Source organism: Calonectris borealis, chromosome 2, assembly GCF_964195595.1.
Source record: "Calonectris borealis chromosome 2, bCalBor7.hap1.2, whole genome shotgun sequence".
NCBI lineage: Eukaryota > Metazoa > Chordata > Aves > Procellariiformes > Procellariidae > Calonectris > Calonectris borealis.
In genome coordinates, this window is record NC_134313.1 from 143,461,550 (window position 1) to 143,488,425 (window position 26,876).

General features: G+C 38.9%; 1 protein-coding gene across 3 annotated transcripts in view; it reads left to right on the plus strand.

The window, feature by feature from the left end:
- The window catches only part of SLC25A13 (solute carrier family 25 member 13), a 102,531-nt gene that overhangs the window by 37,348 nt on the left and 38,307 nt on the right, over positions 1-26,876 (plus strand). For all 3 annotated transcript variants that reach the window (XM_075143708.1, XM_075143709.1, XM_075143710.1), the window contains 7 exons: positions 13,610-13,749; positions 20,359-20,505; positions 21,929-22,067; positions 22,900-22,993; positions 23,167-23,251; positions 25,388-25,472; positions 25,930-26,088. In XM_075143708.1, coding sequence (XP_074999809.1) covers positions 13,610-13,749; positions 20,359-20,505; positions 21,929-22,067; positions 22,900-22,993; positions 23,167-23,251; positions 25,388-25,472; positions 25,930-26,088 — 849 coding nt within the window. The remainder of the gene's footprint in view (positions 1-13,609; positions 13,750-20,358; positions 20,506-21,928; positions 22,068-22,899; positions 22,994-23,166; positions 23,252-25,387; positions 25,473-25,929; positions 26,089-26,876) is intronic.

Consider the following 26,876-nt stretch of genomic DNA (forward strand, 5'->3'; position numbering starts at 1 on the left):
AATGGTATAAATATTTTAGCTTATACAGAACAGAATATAGAGCTTCCCAGCTGTGAGCTTCAAATTTTCTACTAAGCAAATCATCCAAATCTTATTCTTCTACAGGTGCACTTAGCTTGGCACCTTTGTAAAACAAATTAATAATGGGCTTTGTGTCAATGAGCTTTTACACTGAATGCCACTTTCAGGCTGTGGATATTTAAAGAAGTGTTCTGGGTAAAGAAGTTCCAGTATTTAATACTTTGCACTTACTTGTCTTGAAAAATGCTGCACTCTTACTTTAGCTTCTGGGTTGGAAATGCCTTTGCATTTTAGCCATGTTGTTGACATCTCTACAATTTTAAATGTTTCATTTATTTCAAGTTACAAGTTAACTGTACCTGGTTCTTTGACAGAGCTAGCATCTATTTAAAAGGGCTGATCTGCAAGCAGTCTGGGGAAGGCGGGGTGTGGGGGGGAAGTATTTCTAGTTTATTGCTTTTCGAGGTGAATGAAATGGCCACTAGTAAATTAGTGGCCAGTGGCTGACTGAGACTACACCTGGCCGTTGCATCATGTCGTAGATTTATCTGCTGCTGAAGTGTCAAAGCTTTGACAGTTTGCAAGGAGTTAAAGCTCTCAGCAGGAAAGTGGGAGGAAGTTTAGCTGGCTTTTAAATTCGAGGCAAAGAGCAAACCATTGCTTCTTACTGTTGAGTGTTGACAGGCACATAAAAGCTGATAATGTAAGTCCAGGGGTTTAAGAGACTTAGTAGAGTTGCTTTTTTTGTCGTATGACTGTATTTTAATGCCTCATTAAAGAAGCAGAGGCCTTTGAAATTCTTTACAAGATGGTGTTTAAAAAAAGGCAAGATAGTTGGGTAAGAATGTCAGTGTTTAAAAACTAAGTCGTCTTAACCTCCATCTCTAATTTCGGATGGATAATGAAATGATGGGAGCTAACAGTTCTGAGCTGTGAATAACACAGCGGTGATATCCAGGGACTGGAACTTCCCTTTTCTTACACTGGTTCTCACAGCCCTAGTGAAGGGCAAAATAAGTGTTTTCCAGGTTGGTTTTGCTCACAGAGGGAAAGTCACAGAAAGAGATGTGATTGCCTGAGTCTGTGCTGCCAACCGCCGTTGAACCTGGCTTTGAAGATTTTAATTCTGATTTGTTTTAAAGTAGAATTTCCCACCAGACAGAAATTCTTGCTCTCGTACTTAATGAAATGTAGCTGTGGTATAGTGTGTGTTTTTCTGGTTTGGGATTTTTTTTTTTAAAGGTCCTCTAATTCAACCTGAAGCAGTTTCAAAATGGATGCTGTGCTGTGCTGCTTTGAGAAATATAAGTAAGCTGTAAAACAAGTCAGTCATTTAATTTAAAAAAAAAAAAGAAAAAGCAAAACAAAACTCCCCAAACCCAGCAAAAAAGTGAAGGGAATGGGGAATCCAAACCTCAAATTGTTGCTTGTTTAGCATAACAGCTGCAGAATCGAGCAATGTATTCTGCTCTTGTCCCGAAACAAAATTTTATTTACATGTAGACAGCAGCTATTGTGGGTCTCTCCTTCTGTTATTAATTATATCAGTTCTTAGATAAACACATTAATTAAGGATACATCTTACTAAGCGCTCCTGTTTGCTTATCTGATACTTGAATTGCCTGAATACTTGTTTGTTAACTTTCTAAAAGCACATAGCCCTTAACAGAGGTTTAAATAGCTATACAGCTATTGTGATGAGCTTCCTCTTATGATAATGCTCTGATACTTTTTCAATACACAAAGAATTATTACAGGAGTCTCACAGTTGCTTTCCTGACCAAAGGATTAGGTTCAGACTGTGTGAGCTAGCTCTTGCTTTTGTTACAGAGGATTATTTATTTTATGCTTTGCCCTGTAATTGCTTGGTATGACTTGGCTCTTCTTATGGGATCTGTAATTCTTTTTTTTTCTTGCACAACACCTAGCTTAGTGATGCCCAGCTTGGTACACTCAATACCATGTAAAGCAAGGAAAAGCTCAGTCTGAACTACCAAAATAAATTGCTGAGGCTGTAAGCTTTGATCACTTGATAAATTGCAATATTCCGTATTTCTCAGTGAAATTTCCACTGCTGGTTCAAATTGGTTAGAAACCATTTGTAGCTAGTGATGTGTCAGCTTACACCTACACAGTGAAACACTTGTTGGTTTATAAATGACAGTTGCCTAGATATGATGATCCCAACGGCAACATTACAAATGCAAAATTTGTTTAGTCTCTGATATTTTTTGTTGTTTGTACTGGATTTTGCACAAATAATGGGCAGTTTTAATTAAAAGAGGATGTAAGGTAGATTTGTTAGTATATTTATTTTCTTCAAAACAATTTTTGAAATCTTCTTGATACTATTTTTGGAGAATTTCATTTCTAGACATATATCAACTTGGCAAGTTTCTCTTGTTTTGTTTTTTCTTTTAGCTAAAATGTTATGAAACCAGGCAGACTTTCATGAAGGCATCTTAAGTGAAACAAAGCCTGTTTAGTCACAAAGTAAATCTGTCATTTTAAATATTAGGAGAAGCTCCATCCTTTTACACAGTTGTATTTCATTTGGTCTAAAAAATACAATTGAGTTTTCTAAGTCATCCAGAACTTAAATTTTGTGTTTTGGTTTGTTCTTTTTGTTGGTTTTGTTTTGTCTTTTTTTTTTTTTTAAATCAAAGTTGCCTACTGACAAACATCAGGCTGAAGGCTGAGCATATTTCTTGTTCATTACCAAAACCCAAGGAATGATCATAGAATCATCAGACAGTTTAGGTTGGAAGGGACTGTGGCAGCCATCCGGTTCAAACTCTTGCAGGGCCACCAAGACCAGGTTGCTCTGGGAGCAACATCCAGTCAAGTTTTTAAATGTCTCTGGGGATGGAGACTCTGCAGCCTCTATGAGCAAGCATCCTCCTTTTACAGTGAAAAATAATTTCCTGATGCTTAGTTGGGATTGCCCATGTTCCAGCTTGCATCCATTGCCTCTTGTCCTTCCCCTGTGCATCTCCATCCTCCCTTCACCCTCCTGTTGGGTAGTTGTAGACAGCAGTGAGGTCCTCCTTCAGCCTGCCCTTCTCCAGGCTGAGAAAGCCCCATACCATGAGCCTCTCCACGCATGTCATGTGCATCAACCCCTGACTATCTTAAATGGAGAAAATAAAAGTGGTATTTTATTTTAGTTATCCAGGTTATGCTGTTTACCTTGGTGGAAGTGATCTGGTTTTTTTATTATTCTTCTTCAGGGCAAAAGGGGTAAATTTAGTTTTTATGCCCTTATGGGGCCTAGTGCTTTCCAAACCTGTGGTCTTTGGGCTCTGGAAGTTTGTTTGTCACTTCTAAGGAGGCCAGGAAAAGTAATAAAGAAATGTAAGACCGTTGCCAGTAAACTGAAATTATGGATATCCACAGCTCAAGTAGAAATATTTTTAAGGGAATTGCATCTTGGAAAAATGTTGGAAACCTTTTCTGTAAGCCAGTTGTGTAATACTCTGTGTATAAATTCATGTTATTTCCCCTTACATCCAAGGAGGACAATAGAAGCAGACAAGCTTGGATCCGGAGTCTTAACTGCTGAAAGTGATGGTACTCTTAGAAAGAGCCTGCTTTTTAGGGTATTTGCAATGTTTAGCAGAGGTAAAAATGTGCTCGTGTGTCTCAGTCAAAAATCAAGGCCAAGCCGAATTGGAGAGTGTATGGGTATGTCATAAGGAAGTGAAAACACCTCACAGTTTTTAGAAGTAACAAGAGCACAAACAACCAGAGCAGGGGGAAGGTAAAAGGATTTAAAAGTGAGAACATTTTCAGCAGAGGGGTGAAACTTGAAGCTTATCATAGATCTTTTGGTTGAGAAAAATCATGAAGGCACAAGCACGTTCTCGTGATAATGTTTTCATTAATGTAAAATTAACCTGTAAGACTGCTCTGTCCTTGTTGAGACGTTTGGATGAGGCAGTGAAGTTATAACCAAATGAATTTTGTTGAGTAGCTAGTGCCTCTCTCCTAAAAGGGAATGCATACTGAACTTTCTGTTAGGGTTTGTACTGGACTTTATGGTTTGCTGGAGGCTTTGGGGGGATTTTTTGGTTGTTGTCATCTTTAAAGTCTACTTGCAACGTCTGAAAGACATTTGGTTAGCCATACTGGTCTTAATCTCACCTCTGTGTACAACAGGTGCTATACAGCCTTTGTTGCTGCTTCCAACCACAAAATGGATGTGGTTCACATCTGAATGGAAGCAGCCACATTTAGTGAGAGACTCCAGCCTCCTGCGTCTCTGCCCTGCTGTGACTGTCTCTCAGGGTGCTGGCACCCCGTTGGGGCTGTCGCAGTACAGTCTTTTTTCTGCCTGGAGATGTGCTGAGTCAACCAATTCATTCTATGAGGGCAGCCCAACAGATATCATAAGCTTTTGCTTTCTATTGATGTGCTCTAGATGTTAGTATGGAGATGTTACCTGGAGATGAAGAACCATTGTGAAGGCATCCATTTTTTGATGTATGTGGAGCTTTATTGCACTTCTTGAAATTATCAGTTTGTACTACAAAAAGAACCACCCTGATATTTGGAAATTTTTTAATGACTTACGAGCATGTTTTCTGAACAACTGAGTGTAGATGCACACCAATGTCAGATTGGCATGCGTGTGTTGTATGGTATCTTGTCAGAGATCAGAAGAACTGCTCAGAAGCTGTTCCAGTTCGGTGGGTCAAAAATCCACTTTTTATGAAAAGCTAACTGTAGATTTGCACGACTGACTATAATGGCTCCAATTTTAAAAGACAGAGGTAACAGAGAGCACTTCCAGTTGGTGGGATAATTCAAGAATACTACATATTCAGATGGCTAAAATATTGTGCTTTCTGCTGCTACTTCATATAATTCAAGAAGAAAAAAATAGGTGTGGAAAAGGTGGGGAGAAGCCAATTTGAGAGTAAATTTCAACTATATGAGGTCACTCTTTGGTTAACAATAAGCTGAGGGTTAGCCATCTTTCATACAGCTGTATATCCTGTTGGAAAAAGAAAGCCCAACATGATTACTAGGCAGCATTTGGGGACGAACCAGAAGCTTCCACACCAGAATATATTTAAACTGCGGCAGCAGCAGTATACCAATTTAAGCTTGATTTTTATTGTAATTTTTTTCCTATCCCCTTTTCAATTGTTGTGGAATTATAGATTAGGAAGTAAAAACTTCAGCAGGCCCTAAAAGCTAGGAAAGTGTTTTGTTATTACAAATTTTAATATGAAATTTCAGATAGCAAAATACACACACTTTTGCAGTGTGTGTAATTTAGTTTTCTAAATTGGAAAATCTGCTGTTACCTAGCAGTTAATGACTATTTTTTTCCAACATTTGGAATGCAGGACCTGATTTGATAAGCTGATAAAAGAAAACAAAACTGAGAACATGTTGGAAGTGCTGAAAGTGAAAATTACAGTTTAGGTAGGTTTGGGGGTAGATAGTTAGACATTTTAATTGAACTAAAATAGTTTTATACTAATACGGTACTGTTGTGGGAGTACATTTTGTGGTGCATTTGAAATTGAAGTATTTAAGTGGGGGAAAATGTATGTTAATGCTTTGCAAGAAAGTGATTTTTTTTTTTATACCATCTATCTAAGCAAAATAGCTGTTAAAGAAATAGAGCTCTCAAGTCTGTATTGGAGAGTAAAGTGTAAAGTTAAGGATAATTTCTTTGAGCCAGGAGTTTGCTTTTTATCACTTTGGTTGGTATATTAAACTGCTGTAGGAAACAATCATGTGAATTCTGAAGTAAATGTATTCCTGGACAACTACAGCGAAGTCAGCCCCTGGCAGTGTAAAGAAAGGTGTTGAGTCAGTCTGGATTTGGAAAGTCCTGTGTTTTTAACATCTCCATGATAGGGATAACCAAAATGAGTCTAGATGATGATTTCAGTTACCCACATAGAAACAGGGGCATTGAATTTGATATGACAGCTTTGGTTACACACAAGCAACGCTGGCTTATGTTAAGCAGCAGAACCATTGTCCATTACAGTTCAGCACAGCTGGACTAGCTCAACTAGCTAAATTGGTTAAAATTACATTTTTATTATTTGAGTTTAATTTTGTCTTTGGGGATTTTCTCTGAATTTGGAGTAACTAGTCCTATAAAAAAATAAGCTACCACTTGTACATGTGTGCACACACATAAAATTATCAAAAGAAGTGAATTCAGGTTTTTTTAGGTGTTTATATGCAAGTGTATATGTGCAGCCACATTTTTCAGGTGCAGGTGAAACTGATCTTAGTCTAAATGGATTGCGTGCACTAGTGGAAGGTTTTGCACTCTTTTGAATGAATCTGTTTTAAAACAGTAGCACTACCACATGATAGAGCGCAGATAAATTGCACTGACCGGAGCTGCTATCTTTTTTCAAATCACAACCCCCCACCCCGGCTTCTTGAGTTGTGTAATGCAATCCCATCATCTTCAAATTATGTGCTCCGTTTCTACTGTGCCATCTTCAATTTGAGTGTTCTACTAGATACATTCCTAGTAATATTTTAAGAAGGAAGGAACCTAATTTTTTTTTTTTTAATTCGGCATTGCAGAATAGGTTGTGGTCCATGTTTTGCAAGGAATTAAGAGGCAGTGAAAATACAGCATTAATGTATTATTTCAGGGCTTTTAACCTGTGGAAGAAGGTAGCTGTGACAGTCCTTCCTGCTCCTATTGCTTTGTTGAGGGAAGTTGAAAGGATGAGTGCCTTTTCTTTGCAATCCTTAGTAATCAAGCTATTCCAATGTGTTATTTAATTTACAGCATGGCCACTATAAAACTATTTCAACCCATTTCCTTGACAAAGCAGCAGGGAGATCAAGAAGGTGATTGTAGCGCTTGTACTTCCCGAGGGTTGTACCTCCTCTGGGTGAATGGGGATAAATGGACAACCCAGCCAAGTACTTGGACTACCCATCATTCCACATCTTAGCTGAGCAGATGTGATGTGGACATATGTTTTCCAAAATAAAAAGTCATCATTATAGAACAGTCCTAGTGCCAGACCATAGAAGGATGGAAATAAACTCTAACTAGCTGTGTATTTGAAGTTCACAACAGTAAATAAAAAAAAACAACAAAACAAAACAAAAACACAGACAGAAAAAAGCCAACCCAAAACTTGGATAAACCTGAACAATTCCAGTAAAACAAGATAATACAAAATATTATTACTTGAGTATTTTTGACATATATATATGCATGTCTCTGTACAGATGTCCTTTTGCACAAGTTTATTGTATTTTTTCTGTGGCCGGGAGCAGCAAGGGCTGGCGGCTTTGCCAGGAGGGTGAGCATGCAGCATGAGTGAGGGTGCCAAGAAGCTGGGGCATGGGCAGAGACCACCTAGCAAGGGGTGCAGTCCCACGCTGCCTGAGCAAGCACAGCAGAGTAGGTCTGATGACAGTGACCAGGATCAGCCAAGAGTCCAGCGAACGCCAGACAAGTCCGCAGGGACGAGGCAGGTCCGAGGTCAGTCTGGGAAGCCAAGTCAGGGGGTCTGGGTCACCAAAGTGTATGGGCAGGCGCAGGCGACCCTGCGGGGTGGCTCAGGCGAGGAGGACCAAGGACCTGAGATGATGCTTCTCCGAGCAATTTCTCCTGCGGCTCTTTGCATGAACCCTGATCCAGATGCTCATGGGTGGGGCATAGGGAAGAGGTTGCAGAACCTGGTGGTGCACTCAGGGTCATGAAGATTACGGAAGAATGTAGAGTTGTTTCAAATGGTTAATGAGGACCCATTGTAAAGCTTGTGGAAATCATTCTGTTCTCATCTCCACTGAGCTTTAGGTCAGGTCTTGCTTGGCAGTTGGCAAGGTGCTGGGGTTTCTTAGTCACAATAATGAAACAGCTACTCTTATCAATAGTTTAATTTGACCAACTGGACTTCCTTCTTTTCCTTTTCTTTTGTGTAGGATTTATTTTAAATGACTTTTAAAAAAATGCTCTTTTTTATTACAGCCATTTCCAAATGCATGAATGGAAGTGCTTAACCATTAACAAAACATGATTTTATAAAGGTATCACCTTTTGTCTGAGCAGAATGACAGAGATTTGCATATTCATATTTAAAAAACCTTATCTCTTTATACTAAAATATCTGTTCTACACTCTTTGCATTAATTTTGCTTCGTTTAATCCAAGTTGTAGCTATAATGTTCGTATGTTCCTCTTCAGGGTCTTAAGTATGATGAATACAGAAGCAGTTACTGCCAGAAGGGTTTGAAAAGGTTATTGGTGCATGTGGAACTCTTGTTAACTTATAATAGTTCATGTCTTTTCAAATTTGTCTTTTGTTTTCCTCTTTGCAGAAGGTAGTCTGTGTTCTTTACAGAAGTTGCTATTACTGTTATCATCAGGGTAAATCTCATTTTTTATCAAGGCCCAAGGTTTTGGTACAGATTTTCTATACCATGCCCAAATTGCTTAAGTGCATAAAGGTATAACATGCATCATATATAAAAGGTATATAGCATATAACTTACATAAAATAAAGCCAATTGTGACAGCTTTTCTGCAGAAATGTTGCAGCTATTTTGTAAGGAGAGTGGGATTTTTGTAGGTGATCATGGAATTTTTTCTAGCTGTGCATTGAGATAATATTAACTTCATTGGACTGAACAATGACACTGCATGAAACACTTAGGTACTTGTGCAAATAAATAGTTTGAAAGAATTTCAGATTTAATGCATCAGCTATTTATGTGCTATAGCCTGTAAAGATTTTAGTAGCTTGTTCTGTCAAGTGACTAGATGGCATGTGCAACTAGTTCTCCCAATAAACTTGATTAATGCCTAGAAAGAGCCGAGGATTTCCGAGTTCTTTTCTTAAATGTAAAATATAGCGGGAGAATGACTTTCAGTTTGCTCATTTTAAAATTTCAAATTTCCAAATAGGTAATTTTCACTTGAGGAATCCAGTGGTCTTTATTGTGTCATGAGGGTCTGTGGTTATTCCAAAGCACTCTTTATTTCTAGTTACAATTCTTAATCACTGTATGGAAATGTGAATGCAGTATACTTGTTTGTACAGTAAGCATTTAAGCATAGACATCAGTACACTGGAGAGAAGAAAGTCCCCAGGAGCCAAAGGACAAAAAATCCCCACTGTAAACTAGCAGGCAATTCACCTGGAGGGAAAACAGAACATCTTTTTTGTACAGTGATCAGAAACCAATCACAAGGCATCTATTCTTTAATTAGAGATGGCGTGGAAAAAACAATTATTTATTAGAGAACTCTGCAATTTATTTTAAAATTGAGTTTCAAAGTTTAGGTTTTTTAAAGATTGACAGAAATGACAGCATGGATTTCTAAAAATGAATATTTAAAATCTTCTCCTTCAACCTATTGTTCGTGTTGCTTTCCAATAGCTCTGGTTCAAACAATACAAACACAGAAATGCTTGTATCTTTTGGTAGCTTTAGATCTTGTGCTCTTACAGCTCCAGACAGTGCAGCATTGACATTTTGTCTTTTAAAAACTAAAACAAATGTACAGTGTTTTAATACGGATTTAAAATCTTCAGTTTATCAGATATTTTGATTAAATATCGGTTTAGGATCAAACCACAGTTGCCCAGAGAGGTTGTGGAATCTCCATCATTAGAGATACTCAAACCTCAGCTGGACATGGACCTGAGCAACCTAAGCTGGTTGGACCTGCTTTCACAGAAGGTTGTACCAGATGACATCCAGATGTCCTTTCCATCACAAATTGTTCTCTGACCCTGTGAAACAGGTTCCTTTAAAAAAAGGTTTAATCAAACAAAGTAACTCCTGGCTGCTGAAGGACATTGCTGGTCTTTACTGTGTTTAGTTCAGCAACTAGTGGATAGCCATGGAACTTCAGCTGCAGGTTTAAGGTGAAACTACATTTTAAAATTGTCCATTTTTTATTTTAATACTGGACTTAGATGATTAGGCGATGACACTTAGAAACAATGACTTTTGTTCTTGTTATTATGAACAATAACTTGGAGTGAGTTCTAGTATGTAATTGGATACATTTTGATGGTTAATTCACAGGCTAAAACACTTAAGATTTGTTCATGGAGCACGAATGGTCTTTAATGTCTTGAATTGGGCAATCTGACTACAGACAAGACTTGAGTCAGTGACATTGTGGATGAACGGTTGATGAGACTAGTGAGGAAAGAGGATAAACGCTGTCCACTGAGCATATATAGGAGTTTGTGAACCATAAATAGTTGTGAAAAGGAAGTACAGGGTATGTGTAAAAAGGCAGTGGCAAACAGGATACCATGTCTCATGCCATCAAGGAATCGGTAGAAGCACAGTGAGCAATCTTCCACCTGTACTGTATAATCCAACATGCACTGTCAGAAAAGCACCTGGTATTAGTTGCTAAGACATATTGACATCAATCTACAGTATGATTTTGAAAAGATCATGTAGTGTAGGGAGTTCTCTTGCTATTGTACTAAATACCTACACTAATGTGGTAGTCTGTGTTTTCCAAGTCATAGCAAAAATTAAGTGTACGCTCCTGCTTGGACTGTTTGGAAGGATATTTGTACTTATATGAACATCTGAGGCACGAGTGTAGCCTTTAATATCTAAAATAGACAAGGGAATGCAAATGCCCTGGATATATACCTTACTAAATTCCCAGCTGGCTTGATGAGGTTTTAAGTTCCATTGCTGTGAGTTCCTTTGCCATTTGTGATGCCAATAATTAAACATTGTCTTTAGTCTGAAATTACCATTCTTTTCACTTCTTGATGTTTGATTTTCTTGAGCTGGAATTTTTCTTCTGGGCCACAACTAAGGAAAGTTTACAAGGCACAGAGTTAGGGAAGCAAGATGCATTGTTCCTTCAAGATAGCTAATGTATGATAACTAATTAAAATAAAATTACAGTGGCATAATCAGAGGACACTCTGTAACTTTCATATGTTAACAAGTTGAAGTAAAGATTGTGAGGAGCCTGGCCCCATCAAAAGGAATTTGAGACTGCTTTTATACTAGCTAAGATTTTCCTATCTCTTACCTCGCATCAATTAAGAAAGCACCTTTTTTCTCTGACAAAGGCAAATCTGGAGTCCAGCCAAACATAGCTTTTGGTAAGCAGTGACTTTTTCCTAATCTCATCCATATCAGTGTCTTGCTCTGGAGCAATTCAGGAGATGGGATGGGAGAGAAGGAGGATGAGCATCTGATTTCTGTGCAAGAGACAGGTACCGGAGCTGTCCCAGGAATATCTTCATTCCTCTGGAAAAGCAGAGTAGTCGCTACCAGGAAGAGACAGCCCTCATTTCCTCTTGTTTGCAGACAACACAGTCTGTCGTCTTCATGCTGGTTCCCTTCTTTGAGGGGTGGGGAAGGAAGTCTTTCCTGCTAGAAAGCAGGAACTTTATAGAGGTGATCTCCAGTGACATGTGGCAAGGTGCCTTGAGCTGTGTCAGTAGGACGCATCCTAAATAAAAGACATTCAGTAGAGGCACAGGACCTCACCCTGAACCGATTGGCTTTCCCTCCTTGCCCTGAGAGCAGAATTTTGCTCCGGGAGAATGCTGGCGGACAAGATCCAAGCTGGCTGTGATGGAGCTTGAAGACATGAATGAACAATGCTGTCCTGGGGGCACTGTCTGATGTTGCTTGGAGAAAATTCTCATAGGACATTAGGGCTTGAAGTTCTGAATTTTAAGAATTTGAAGTTAACTGGGGTCGGTCTTTCTGTTCGTAAGTTAAATCCAACTTGTTCTTTCACCTCTGATTCCCTGGGATCAGTGGGCGGTGTGTTTTTAAAGATGAAACTACTGACTGTGTTGAGGGATGGAAGAGGTTCACAGTATCATCTCTGTTCTCCCCGTGTATCCCAGAATATGAACAGCCCCCGTGCTTTAGAACAGGCTGTCCTTGTGGGTAATACCAACTGCAGTGCTTTTGGGTCTGTGCAGCAGGACACCTGTCCCTTTCACTTCCTTGGGACCATTTTTTCCTTTGTCTTTATCCTTCATTCACTTGGGCACTTCTTGACATCTTCCTGGCTCTCTGCCATCCCACCCCGCTCTCACTTTTTCCTTCTTCCTTGCCTGAAAGTGGGAATTTCACCCTGGCTGGGTTTGCCCAGGTCAGCAGAGCCGCTGTGCCTCGCTGGCATGGGCTGAACCAGAAGCCAGAAGTCAACCTGCGCAGGAGACGGGACCTCATGGCTCCAAGGAGTCAACTCCCACCTTTGCTTGTGGCGCTGGGGTGAGCTGGAAGGCAGCTCCCAGGCCTGCCTGGTAGGCAGAGGCTGGCTCCAGCGAGGTGGCTCCCAGCTTGTTCTGCACACAGGCAGGCACAAAGCTGTGCTGATTTCCTCGGCCCCAGGCACCAGCCACGCTTGGGAACTGGCTTCCAGCTCTGCTGCTCGCAGAGACAGACAGGAGCTCTAGGTTTGTGCTCCTGGTCTTTCTTCCACAAAGCATGAAGGAAGCAGGAGACCAACTCATAGCCCTGCCTGTGGGTAGGGAGTGTCTCCTGGGAACCAGCTCTCCATGCCTGCAGGAACTGGCAGGAGACAAGAACTGGCTCTTGGCTGGCATTGCTAGAGGAGTCGTACAGCAATCAGGAAGGTATACAGCAGTCGGGAGCCTCTGGCCTTGAGCTTGTCTTTGGAAGATATCTTTGCCCTACATTTTTGGCTGAGACAGATTATCATATTGAAGTGAGCGCTGTCGTGTGAGACAAGTACTTCCTTAGATCTTGTTGCTGTTTCCATTAGTTAAAATATGTACAGCCCAGTTCCAGCAATGTATGGTCCTTATTACTGATTGTACAACTTGGTGTGTTTCAAATAGTTTCTTCACCAAAAATGCCATGTATTACCAAAAAGTCTGCCAAGCCTGTAATAAGTCATTGCCCAGTTACGACTACTAAACTGAACTAAACTATGAAGCTTGCATTTAGGTGTGATCAACCAAACTTGTCACGCTGCCCCCCTTCTTGTGGCAGAGGTCTAGGGTTAAGGTCTGCTTAGCGCTGGAGGTGGTGATAAGTTTGTATTCCTGCCTGCCATGTCCCCCCCACATCCCCTGCCCTGCATGTCACTGCTTCTGTAAGATAACTACAGAAAAGTGGATCTTGAAATATTGGTATTTTTGTAGTTGATTTGTTTGAATGTGGAGAACTCTGGGAATAATACAGAAGCCTGAATTATAGTGACACAAAACTTTCATTGTTAGCAGCTTGAAAAGATTATGCTGAAAATTGATTAGCTTTAGTCATCTTTTTATAAATTGTCTTTTAATTTTAGTCTTTTCTTGCTTGACTTTGAAACTTGAAATATCTAGTTGAGTCTCTTCTAATCAAATGCTGTGAGTATAAAACTTCACAAATAAAGAGATTATTCAGAGACTGTATTTGTGAGGGTGTTCAAAACTTTTCATTTGGTATGGTTTTGGTCAACAAAAAAATGAGGTTTGCTTTGCAGTATGTTACTAATTTGTATGAACAGTATTGCTTTCCTGTTAGAAAATATCATGTTTGTTTTACTTGTATACATATATGCTTGTATCTATTGTTATATTATTTTATTATCAAATGAACATTTTTCTTTTCTTCCCAGAGGATGCTAAGCAAGTTTTCGGCCAGACCACAATTCATCAGCACATTCCGTTTAACTGGAATTCAGAGTTCGTACAGCTGCATTTTGGAAAGGATAGAAAAAGACACCTAACATACGCGGAGTTCACCCAGTTTTTACTGGTGGGTCTAACACAATACAGTTTGTCAAGAGTAATAAGAAGAATGCAAGAATCAAAGTAATTGCAAACTTGTCGAATACCACTCTGGTAGGAAAGTTGCAAGATAGACCGAGTGTAGGCTTTTACAATCAGAGTGCTGGACTTCAATAGTGTGTTGATAAATAGGATATGCTTGTGGTAAAATTGCTGATTCAGGCTAGCTGGGTTTTTTTTTCGTCTCTTTTGTTTTTGGCACCTGTGTGCAGAAGGTGATCTTTTCTACACTGTTGTGTAGAGAGAGACATGAAATAAAAAACCTAGTCCTCAAAGTCTGAAAATCTCCTGTATATGTAAATTGCATGAGTCAAAGAATGCTAAATAACAGTACTGAACATTTTGGTCCCTGTTGCCAGACTGGTATTAAGAAGTGCTGTCTGTAAACAGCATGTTTACCAAATTTGTATTTAATTCAGTGCTGATATCCAATAAAGATGATGTTTTGCTGCAAGCCCTTTCCACAGGCTTCTTTACTTTTGACCTTTTTTGAAGTAAGAGTATCTCAGGGAAATGTGGTATGTAGAGAATAAAATACAGTCTTTCTTTTGCAAGGAATTCATGGCTATTCACACTTTAGGGTACTTTGTTACAGAAAACAAAATATTGTGTTAATAAAAAAATAAACAGATTATCTGTATTTCAGCAGTACTGTTAAAATAGTCTTCAGTAGGAAAAGTGATCCTTGAAGTAGTAAAACACGTCTTATTTGTATTCCTTCTGAATACTTAATGCCTGTATTAGTATTTACACTAGAGAGTTTTAAAATGGGAATCTGCTTCAAGACTGCAAGGTTTCTTTTTTTCTTGTTTACACAAGTATGTTAGTTCACAGTAGGAGGTGGTATCATTTTGATGAGGAATAATTAAGATAATGCTATTGAGACAAATGTTCAAATTGACTTTGTAGAACAGAGCCTAATTAACTTTGTATGAAGAGGACGTCAGGTATCACGTGATTAAATGGTATTCCCTTAGATTTTGTATTGACTATTGTAACTCCTAAGTAGCTAAGACATAGACTAGTTTTGTGACAGAATAGTGAACTAGAACCTCTTTTGGATAAAAAAGCAAATGTGTTACTTGATTAGGAAAAAATGTCTCTGACCACATGTTCTGGTGTTCATGAATCCTGATTTTGGTGGATTAAAATCACAGTTTTAACAGAGTACCAGTCCTGTTTGCCTTATGAATCTGTTTGTTTAGAGATCTGAGGAAAACCTGAAGAAAAACCGAGAATGAAAAAAAGGACACTTTTTTGCCAAGAAAAAAAACAGGGGGGAGCTGCGAGGGAGGTTAGAGCCACAGGCCTAAAAGAGCCTGTAACCTCATGACTAGGTATTTGGAAGATTTGAGTTCGTTCTTTGTGTCTTTGGGTTCTTTCATGTTTTTTCTTTGAATTAGGAGAAGCAAGAGCTGAGGCAGGAGTTTTCTGACTTTGGGGATGAGTCCTAACTACTAGGCTTTCTCGTTCTGTGGAGGGGTGTTCCTCTTTCCCTGTCTAAAAGGGCATTTCCTGGATGGGATCATATTCTGGGGAGAAATGTATTTGGTTTTGGTGTGTCTTGCCCTGCCTTCGGTTTTTTTTTTAACCAGCTCTACTGCAAAAGTGAATCTTAGCTAGTTGCAATGCAGAGTAAAAGGATGTGTTGGAACACGTCAGTGGTCCTCTTTAGCCAGACAGCCCTTTTGGTGATGATCCATATAGGACAGAAAGAGGGAGGAAGAGCGTAAAGTAGAGAATAAGGGTGATGATTCTGGGTGTCCTCTAGAGAGGTGAGATGCATTCAGGAAAAGTTCTAAGGCTGCTAATAAAGATGTTCTCAGCATTGGTGCAGGCAGCAAGGACTTTCAAATAAATTAATTGTCCTAAGACTCTGCTGAAGTTGTCCGCTATTAGTACAGTCTGTTAGGATGCTCAGTCAGTCACAGTAATTGGGTACATCTGTTTACCCACTTTCTAGAACTATAAATCTTTGAAACACCTAAGTTTCCTTGCTCATTCTTGCCTTGCAGCATTGTATTATAGATACTGAAGTTTGGGCACAGAAATGACTCTCAGCACAAATTGGAGCGTTAATGTTCACAGGCATAGAAATCTTCCTTTAAGCTCTGTAACCTTTGGTACTCAGCCTTTCCTTCTGATATTCTGTCTGTGCATGAGTCAGTCTCCTTGGTCTGATGTCTAGACCTTGGACCTTAGACAGCAGGAGACCACAGTGGATACCAAATTACCTTTCTGCATTCCTGATGTGTGAATGCTCTTTACATTGCACTTAACATGGACCAGATGGTTCTGTAAGGTGCTTCAGGTATTGCTTTGTAAGTACAATGCAATTTGCAACTTTTAATGAAATAATCCAGCTAGATTCAAATTCATTCACGTTGGGTCCTATTATGCCACATAAAGTTGTTACATATTCATTATCTGTCGCAGCATTTGGGCTAATCATCACTTCTAGCAAAGCTGAAGGTGCATGGAAAATAACATTAGTATATTTTATCCATGCACAAGATGGATCTGTTCTGGCTTTAGATAAGAGTTTACATGGGATTCTGAATATTTATATCCTGCCAGCACTTTTTTTGTCTACAGTAACAGAGATGCCCAAAAGTATAGTCTCCAAACTGCTTGGCTGTAGTACAGTTAACAATCTATTTGCATCAACCCAGAGCTCAAGGTGTGTTGTTTTACCCTGCTTCTCATTTTGCTAGCTTAAAATTAGCTCATATATCTCCACTATATATCCGTCACATCTATATCTGTTTGAATATGGTCATGTTCCATCATCACTTAAGTGGCAAGTCTGCTTCATGAAGAGCAACATTGGCCCCTTTCTCAGCATGTAAAATCTATTCCGCAGGATGAATTTTAACATATGCTTATATGTGGGCCTGCTAAATCCATTTCCACATTGTCTGGGAATTTATTTGTGCCCAGCATATTAGCTGATGAAGTAGTACTCTTCATAATTGAACTCCGGGATCTACTCCAGTGGAAAGGATTGTGCTGAATCTGATGACTTGTAGATCCATTGGGATGGAATCCAAACATAAATTTCTAAGTGGAAAGAAAAGAAGCTTTTAATGAGCTGTAAGTGAAAGCTGAGGCAAAATCTCTAGATAGGAAATAATTTCATGAAAATTCTGGTGCCAAATTTGCCATGATGTGCAAATTAATTTTTCACAAAGTCTTATGCCACCTGGGAGAATTCTGGACTTCCAGCATCAAGGAGAAGCTTGTTTTCTAAGGATATCTAAGTTTACAGAAAGTCTAGTCAGAGAAGGTTCTTTAGGATGTGTAATTTGTATTGCAAAGCAATGAGGATTGTATTTCTTTAAACTTTAATCTGTCAAGGTAAACAATATTGGATTGAAATAGGTGAAACAATAAAAATCATTGCAACTCAGATAGCATCTCTAAACACTACAACTTTGCTTTATTGTTTTTCAGTTTATTTTTAAGGTGGTATTTTTTATATTAGCTGCATATACACAGCATAGGCGATGTTACGAACATCTCATAAAGATTTCCCTGATAAATTGCTAGTAGCTACTGAGCCTCATTTTGAAATGTAGTTAGTCACACTGTGAGATGTCTCAACTTTCAGGCTTGGAGACTGGGGGAATAGATAGCCTTTCTTTTGACTTAAACTCTTTAAGGAGTTTATTACCTTGTTATGCAATGTACAGTGATTAAAGAAGAGACATCTGTCTGTTTTTTTTGTGACACACTTTATGGGTGAAATTTCGTTTTGATACTAAGTGTGTTGCCATGTAATGGTCTGCATGTTCTTGTATGCCGTGTCACTGCCATGGTCATGGTTTGGGAATGTCACATGGCTGAAGGTTCCTGTGCTTTTTTCTGCTCTGTGCAACTGGAAAATGCGTAGCGTAGCTCAAAATAACCGTAGCCTAAAAAGACCCTACCTTTCTGAGAAGGTGGGATGAGTCTTCTGCATCTATTTGCAGTATACTTAAACCATTTCATTTCTGAACTAAGGAGGAGGTGCGAACAGGGAGCTCCAGAAGACTGACATCATCCTATTCAGAGTTTTGTCTTGCTGTCTATCTACAGCTAAGTGTCTCTTTCCTAGCTGACAGGCGTATGGGCAGATGGCAGCACTGAGTCCTTGACCATGCATTTAACCAAGTAGGATAATTCTTCTCTCTAGTGGGTTCCACATATACCAAGAAGATTGAAAGGAATCATGTTAGCAAGGAGTGGATGGGGCGTTTTGGCTTGTACCGAACTGTAGTACTAACAGCCTTTTCGCAATTAGCTGGGTGATGACAAGAAACATGCACTTAACGTATTTCTCTGGAACATGAGCCCCACTTTGCTTCTGTGGCTGAGACATCACTGTCAGCCAAGATCCCACCAATGGTATACGTACCTCCAAACTTGCTGACAGGTGTACATAGATGATAAGATTGGACTTCTGCAAGTAGTGTCCAGGTTTTTACTGGATTTTAGTGCTGGATTCTGCCAGCACAATACTGTGTGAAACTGCCAGCTGTTTCAGTGGTTAAAACAAATTGAATGAGAGAAGGAGAAGAAAGCAACATTCAGAGTTTCCCATGTAATTCTTCTGCTAAATTACATTTATTTTTTCTTTGGTGATGCTGCCACTTAACGCCAAACATTTTTGTTCATTTTTTCATACGTTTCCACCTGCCATGTGGTGAGTATTTAGGGATACAAGAGTTGTTATATCTAACTCCTCTTCAGATCTCTCTGCCTCCCAAGTAGCTGCCTGCCTCAAGCCGACAAAGTTTTTTATGTTCTTGTGCTCTTCCCACCGTAAACCTCCCAAAATTGCTTGCTTCTAAATTTCTGTTGAGATTACAGTCACAATTGGAGTGAAGCAAGAGCTTACATGGCTGCATCCAGCCAGAGTGAATATTATTGCTGAATTGTAACACCTCCACATAGGGGGCTGTAATGTAAAGGAAACGTGACAGAAGTGAAATTGTAACACTTCAAATTATAACCCCCACAAGTTTCTCATCAAAAGCAGAAATTTCTGAATAATTCTGTGAGTGAAACGCGGTGTTGAAACATTGATCAGTCCTTTTCCCCCCACTCCTTTCCTCCTTTTGCCTAATATATTAGGAGGTTTTCATGGTACCTTTCAGGTCAGGGTACAGTGTTCTAGTTAGAAATTAGGACTAAAATTGGAGAGGTCAGGAGGCTGAAAGGAAAAGACAAGCATGGTTTGAGTGGCAGTGTGCATCGGTGGCCGTGGCATGAGCAGAAGGAGGGATGGTGGCTGCTGGCCTTCCGCAGGTCTGATCCTACGCCGGCTGAATTTGCCTTTTGCCCTTCTCTCTCCGTTCCCTTGAATGCTGCTGTGAGATAAATATCAACTTGCAGGAGATGATATTCACTGTGAATACATCGTGCTGGTGATTCTTGACTAGCCTGAGTCTTGGCTTAATATGACTTTTAAGGCATATATTTGCAAATATAATGGAAATAATAGGATAGTGTCATGGTTCACTGCAAGACTTGCTTAGTATTGCTGACATACTTTCGCTCTGATTCCATTTTCTGAACAACTGATTAAGCACTGTATTTCCAGTGAAGAAGTTTTTATAAGCCTTGAAATGTAAAGGGAGGACGTGGCAATGATTTGTTTTCCTCCATTCAGCAAAGAAATATAAGATTGGGAAGTCTAACTACATCACCAGAAGGTATTTCCTGATTTTGACAAATCTGTAGAACTGAACAAAAAGTTCATATATATTATCAAGTTACTATCTGTGCAGCATTGTTCCTTTTAAATGAAAAATAAAAAAGTAAAAAAGTAGGCTAGCAGTAATTTATGAAGAAAGGGTGAAGGTCACAGTAGGAAAAAATACAATTTTTGGAGATTAAATGCCTTTTTTCCCCCCTCGTCTCTCAGGGGTACATTTGAATCACAAAATGAGATTATCAGGTGGTTGCATGAGATAATGCTTGTGATTGATCTCTGCCTGTTACTACTGCTGAAATATTGAGAACTGATCTTTAATCAGTCGCGATACAAGGAGTTCTAAATTAAACTGCTGGTGTCTTTTGTAGACAAATAACTTTATGTTTTAAATGAGGATGCTTTTTGAGGGAATGCTTTCAAGGTTAGTGGGTGTCTACGTGGAAATCTCTGATGATTGCATTGTCCTCGTTCAAGGAGCAGCAAATGCTTTTACAGAAAGTATTTTGACCTGCTGTGACACATGCAATAAACTGGATAATACACATCATGGAACACTTTAATGTTCATGAGTGGGAGATTACCTGCACTGGTGTGTTGATATGTGCCCTCCATTTCTCAGTTAAATGAATTGCATGACCCAATGTTCAGACAGCAGAGAAATCATGATGGTTGTTCTAGATACTGAGCTCAATGACAGAGACCATATATGCTACCGATAGAAAAGGCTGAAAGTTACATGTACGATATCCAATTAAAATTAGATTATATGTAATCGTGTTTTGTTAAGTATGAGATATCTTGTAGGACTGCGTTATATAAAATCTAGCTATTAAGGTTATGATTTTGAACCTAACTTTTTTTTTTTTTCATATGTTTCAGGAAATACAATTAGAACATGCAAAACAAGCTTTTGTGCAGAGAGACAATGCTCAGGCTGGAAGAGTCACAGCTATGGACTTCAGGGACATTATGGTCACTATCCGGCCACACATGCTGACACCATTTGTAGAAGAATGTCTAGTAGCTGTGAGTAGTTCTGGTATCCCAACTCGGAAAGACCTGGGATACAGATGTGGGATTCCTTTTTTCCTGTACCTTGACCACTATAAGTGGCACGTAGTCCAGCTTATGGATGCATGTTTTTAAGTTTAGCAATTATGTGTACAGATATGAAAGTTAACCCTTATTGCACAATATGTATCCTCAATGTTCCTGGTCTGCTGAGACAAAAGACAAAGCAGGTAGATGGACCTTACGAATGGCCTACAAACGTAGAGTTTGCCTGACTATTTCCAGTCATTCCATCATAGTAGACTGTGTCAAATATGTCAAAATGCATCCCACTTAGGAAGTCATCCTCAAAGGACTTGCTTTGTAATGTCAATTCTAAGCTTCTGAGTGTAATTTCCAAGCAACTGAGACAGTGTATGAACTGGAACATCACCCAATCTTGGAAACTTGTAGTAGCACTTTGCAAGTAATCCAAAGTCTGGCCATATCCAGGCCAGAAAGATTTAAAGAAATCCGTTCTGCTTTGACTTGCAAGGGAGAATTCCAGGGAGATGTGTGAAGTGATGAGAACAGCAAACTCAGGACAGAATACTGGGAGAAGCATACAGTGAAAAGCATAGCCAGAAGACTTAGGGACTGACAATGAGATCTGATACTTTCTTCCCCAGTTCTCTCCCCAGTCTTGTTATCAGCTTTCCTGGGTCATATAGTCCCTCATAAAACATAAGATAAGATTTTTGATTCTCCCTTCAGGTCAATTAAATTTTGGCAAGCTTATGCACTGTTTTCAGAAATTTGCTTGATCATCGATCTTGTACTTTAAACAGGGAATTGGTCCAATAATTTTTCTGTGTGCAGACCCAACACCACTTTAAAATAAAGGTTTAGGCTCAGTTCTCATTTGAGAATGAATAACTGTTCGAACCTTATTGTTCCCATATTGTTTGACTGCTTCATATAAGCCTGTGAGCTTACTGCTGGTTTTCCATGACTTGAAATGCCTGTGAATTTAAATGTTTCAGTTGACCTTTTTCAGAATATGTTTTGATTTTGTTGAAATTTTCTGTATAGTAATATACTTTACATGTAGAAGTAGATTTCCTCATTACTAGAAATAAGCCAACTTATGAAACATTTCCAACTGAAGCAGTACTGAAACTTGAACTTTGTAAATTACTACTGGTTATGTTGTTATAATCCTGCATATGTATTTGTTTAGGTTTGTAGGGTGGGGAGAGTTTTACATTCTGGTCATGATTAGTTTCAGTAACATAAGAATCTTTCATAGTTTTCTTTATTTTGCTTTTTTTTTAAAAAGCAACCCTGTGCTACTGTCGCTCTTGTAAAATAACATTGTTTGGAAACCTTTATTTCAATATTTTTCTTAGTCTTGTAACAGTCTCCTTTCTCTTTTCTTCTTTTACTATTTCTACTGTAGGCTGCTGGAGGTACCACTTCCCATCAGGTCAGCTTTTCCTATTTTAATGGATTTAATTCTCTCCTTAACAACATGGAGCTCATTAGAAAGATCTACAGTACTCTGGCTGGAAATAGAAAAGATGTGGAAGTCACTAAGGGTTGGTAGAAATGTTTGCAGTCTGGAAGTTTCCTTGGGCGCTTGGTTGGGGTGGGTGGAGGGAAAGACCTCATCTGTATGCTTTTAAATCAATGGGAGGGGAAGAAAGCCTGCCTCGTTAGCATTCCTTGGTATGCCACTCAGTTTTGTACACTCCTGTTGGAGTCCACCCTCCAGGTTTTTCATTTTGTTTCAATCAGAAAAAGGTCCTAGTAAACTGGCAGTGGGGGCAGGGTGAGGAAAGTATGTAAAGATATTTAAAAGTTTAAAAAACTTCCTAGGACTCCTGCCAAATTGGCAGCCTATTAAAGTGACCTTCAAGGGTAGTTGAAGAATTCCATAAACTTGTATTGGCGGCACAGTAAGCTGATCTACAAGCTTGGAACAAGATGTTATCTGCTATATCTAACCACTTTTATAGAGAATTCCCTGTGCAATGCCAAAGTTTCATTAATGTGGCCTACTGGGACTATGCATGAAAAGCTCCACATCTCTTGACTCCTGGGTTTTTTTTCTGTTTGCTTTTTATTTTTTTTTTTTTCCCTCTGACCCGCAACTGATTGGTACCGTATGTCAAATATCCTAAATCCCGCTGATAGCGCTAAGCTTTAAGACCAGAGAGTTGTACTTATTTGCATGAAGGATAGACCATTTAAAACATACTTTTTTGTAGTGGCAGGAACACTTTTGTGGCGTGTCACTTTTATTCCCCTTCTTCCTCCCCCACCAGCATCTTCTACTTAATACTAAAATATAAAGCAACTCTGGGGTGCTCTGGATTATTTGTTCTGGTTTGATTAGTTTTTCTTTTCTGTATTTTTATTCTGTTGCAGAGGAGTTTGTTCTGGCAGCTCAGAAATTTGGTCAGGTTACACCCATGGAAGTTGACATCTTGTTTCAGTTAGCAGATCTGTATGAGCCACGGGGGTAAGTGGAGAATTATCTATCTTCCTCTCTTTCCTCCTCTCTTCTTCTTGGAAAGAGTGGGAGTTGGTGTTGGGCAACAGGAGAGTGTAGTGTAGCGGTCACGTACAGGTAACTTCTTGTGATCTGAAAAATCACAAGATTTAGCAAACGCTAAACTGAATTAATTTCTTCAGGCGCATGACATTAGCTGATATTGAAAGAATTGCTCCTCTGGAGGAAGGGACATTGCCCTACAACCTGGCCGAGGCTCAGAGGCAGGTAAGAACAGACGCCAGCATGATGCTATTATCTGTTTTCAGTGCCAGGTAAATAGATAGCCAACCTCCTTCTGTGTTGTCAGCTGCTTTTCTCTTGTGTTCTGTAATATCTGTGAGGAATAGACTTCTTGTTAGAGTTTATTTTTAACCTTGTCATGTCCTCTCCATCTCTTCTCTGTGCCCCTTTCTCTTGGGCTGCATTTTGACAGGTTAAATGTAATTTACTTTGGAAAGATAAAATGTATATGAGTGTCATCCAGCCATTCAGTAAATATTAGGTGTATACCTAATTAAGGTGTTTATGTTTTGTGATTCTGTTGCTCTCTGTTCTTTTTAATGAGGAAAGACGACTTCCTGCTTCAAATATGGATGGTAAATTCAGCATCTAGCCTATTAAATGGCAGTCCTTGTTCTGAACACACATGCATTTTCCCAGCTTCAGAATATGCTTTTGCTTATGCTCTGCTGAATATCAAAATAGAAGAGATTATGTTTAGTCTACCATCACAGTTTCAGTAAAAGCATTAATATTCTCTGCATTTGCAAAAACTAAAGGATATTGACTTTCAATGGTGTAACAGAAAATGAACTTTTGTTGTGTTTGAGGCAAAAGAAATAGGAGTGTCCTTTAAATGTCAAACCTATTGATTTTTTAGCTTTCATATTATTTTAGCATATCTTATATTTTTATTGACACAAGTTTCTATACAGGTAGATTAAAAACTAACCTTCTGTTTCTGTTTCTCTCTGTCTCTATTTTAAGGCAGTCTTAACTTTGTGTCTTGTGAGACTAAAGGTTTTTTTGTTGGTTTTTTTTTTCCTGCTCTGGGTCTGTGCGGAGACGCCAGTTTGACCACAATGAGTTGATGCAGGCTACATTTTTAGGACTACCAGGCCATAAGCCAGGCCTGTGTGTGTGCGTGTACACATGCGTCTCCTTTGCTTCTCTTTCTTCTTCTCCTCCTTCCCCTGCATGTGAACACCCTCACCACTGCTCAAGACAGTATCTAGGGTGGCGGTTTTCTGTTTGTTCGAGCAGTGACTAAATGTTGACTATGCTGGGATGAATTCAAATGAATTGGCTCCCAAAAGCTCACCATCTATTCCTAGAAGACTCCTAAAGGAGTTAAAAGTATTTGCATTGGACTGAATATCAAGTAACGTAAGTTACAATAGGTGGCAGTAAAATGTAGCCAAAAATGCGATGGTGAAAGTAGCAGCTTCTTCAATTTTTGCTTTGGGGCCACTGTCTTTGCTTGTATGATTTATGCCATTTTAAGAGCTAGGACATATGAACTTGCATTTCTTCTGCATATGTGTCCTACCTTTTCTTTTTTCCATCCAATTCCTTTTTAATGTCAGCTGCTTGATGCTGAGACTGAAGAGATTTTCAACTACATTGATACCTTCAATTTATTTTCTGGCCAACTCCAGCTACATTGGAATATTAGCTAAAACCTAAACACATTTTCAGGAAAAATATATCCATACTTTTATTTTGTCCTTTTACTTGTAGTATCCTAAAAAAAAAACTATTACAAAAAGTGTTAGTAAGTGTGGAAGACACAACGCCCTGGCAGAACTTCTGTTTTCCTAATTCTTCTCTTTCATTAGATAGCAATTTTAATTCTGGAGCACTTCTGAAATTTATTTTTCACTGGGTTGAATGTAGCACTCATAGACTATGAGCAAAATGAAATTGTGGGGGTGCTTTATGAAACCTTATTTTCCTTTAGCTTGCATACTTGTTTTGATAGCCTGAGAAGTAATAGGTATACCTGCTTTTGGCAACAGTAGAAAGAAATTGCAAACTGGAGTTGAAAATTAATTACTTAAGATGCAATATGTGTGCCCTCATATGCACATTTGGACCATTGATTTTGGAGTTGTATAATTTTGTTGTAGTATCAGTCTTTCTTTTCTTTGCTATTCCAATCTGAAGAGGCTACATTACATGGCATTTAGAAATCGGTAGAAAAGAAATAGTAATGGAAATCAAAATCCTCAGTGTATTGTGGGATTTTCTCCAGGTACCTTTTTACTTGTATCTGTCTGATCATGAGATGTTCTCTCGTGAAAGACAATGTTCTGATTATTTTTCTTGTCTTTCCTTTTGTTTTAAATCCTGCCTTGACAGAAAGCTCCAGGCGATGTGTCTCGACCTGTTCTCATCCAGATTGCAGAATCAGCGTACAGGTTTGCCCTTGGTTCAGTTGCTGGAGGTTAGTCATGGCTGAGCAAAAGAATATTCATCTTCACTGTTTGGGTTTTTTCTTCTTTTCTTCTGCCTTTGTTCCCCTTTTGCCTTTCATTTAAGTGTGGAAGGCTTCTCAGTCTTTCCCTTAAAGCCACGTCTAAGGGATGGGATGACTATAAGATGGAAGGGGAAGAGGTCAATTGGTCTACGAGAGTTTTGGAATTTATGAGCCATTGGAGTTCGCTAGTGTTGCTATCTGATTTGTCACCAAACCAGTTTCAGAAGAATCAGATTAATAATGAGGTAGGGCCGGGAAGAGCTTTTGGTTAAAACTGTGAAAGGTAGTTTAATGTATCCAGAATATATTGTGGAGAAAAAAAGATACAAACTGATTTTGAGATACAAATATGGAAGATGACAGTTGCAGTCAAACACTGCAAATCCAAACTCATGTTTTCTTATAGCTTGATTTTTATTTGCAGCTGTTGGAGCCACTGCAGTCTACCCAATTGATTTGGTAAAGACTCGAATGCAAAACCAGCGCTCTACAGGCTCTTTTGTGGGAGAACTTATGTATAAAAACAGCTTTGATTGCTTCAAGAAAGTGCTACGTTACGAAGGTTTCTTTGGGCTTTATAGAGGTAAGTTTAAAAGATGGTATATACTAATGATAAGATACTAATCAGAGTTCAGTGGAACTCTGGATTTTTAAGCCTATTTTGTTAAGATTTCAATTTTGCCAGGTTTGTGCTTTTGCTTCTATTCTGCTGTAGGTGAAGGGTTTGCAAACTTCTTGATAATTAAAAGCTCGTAATGAGAACATTTCTGGAGGACCTTTCTGTCCTTTCCTGCCTCATCTGCAATAGGGCAACAATATACTACAGCAAAAATATACTGTTAGTCAAGTTTTCATTTCCTTAGCACTCCTTAGTACCATGAATATTTTGTCCTGTTTGGTAGAAGTTAGATTATCCGTTTTTGGTTTTTTGTTTCAGTGTTCTTTCTTATCTCTTTTCTTCCTATTTAAAAACATAAAAACATAGAGAAAATAGGGTACCTTGTTATTAACCAGATTTCCTTTTGCGATACTGTTTATGACAAAAAGGTTTCTCTGAACCAGTTGCATGTGCTTCACTAATCATTGGGAATAGTCATCTTTATCATGTATACCTCTTATTAGCTTGTTACTGTTGAGTCAGCCCGAGAGATTAGCTGGGTTTCAACCCACTTAGCTTTATATACATAACCGATACACCCAAGTTATGAAGTTAGATGTTCCAAGCTCCCTTTGTAGTCAATGGAAAAAGCTCCAAAAGCTCATTTATTCTGTTCAGGACATAAATCATCCTCACTTTGGGTATCTTAGGTAAGTGCCTGCAGTTAGATGGTGGCTTTTATTTATTATGTTGTTGTCCCAGTTATGGCATCA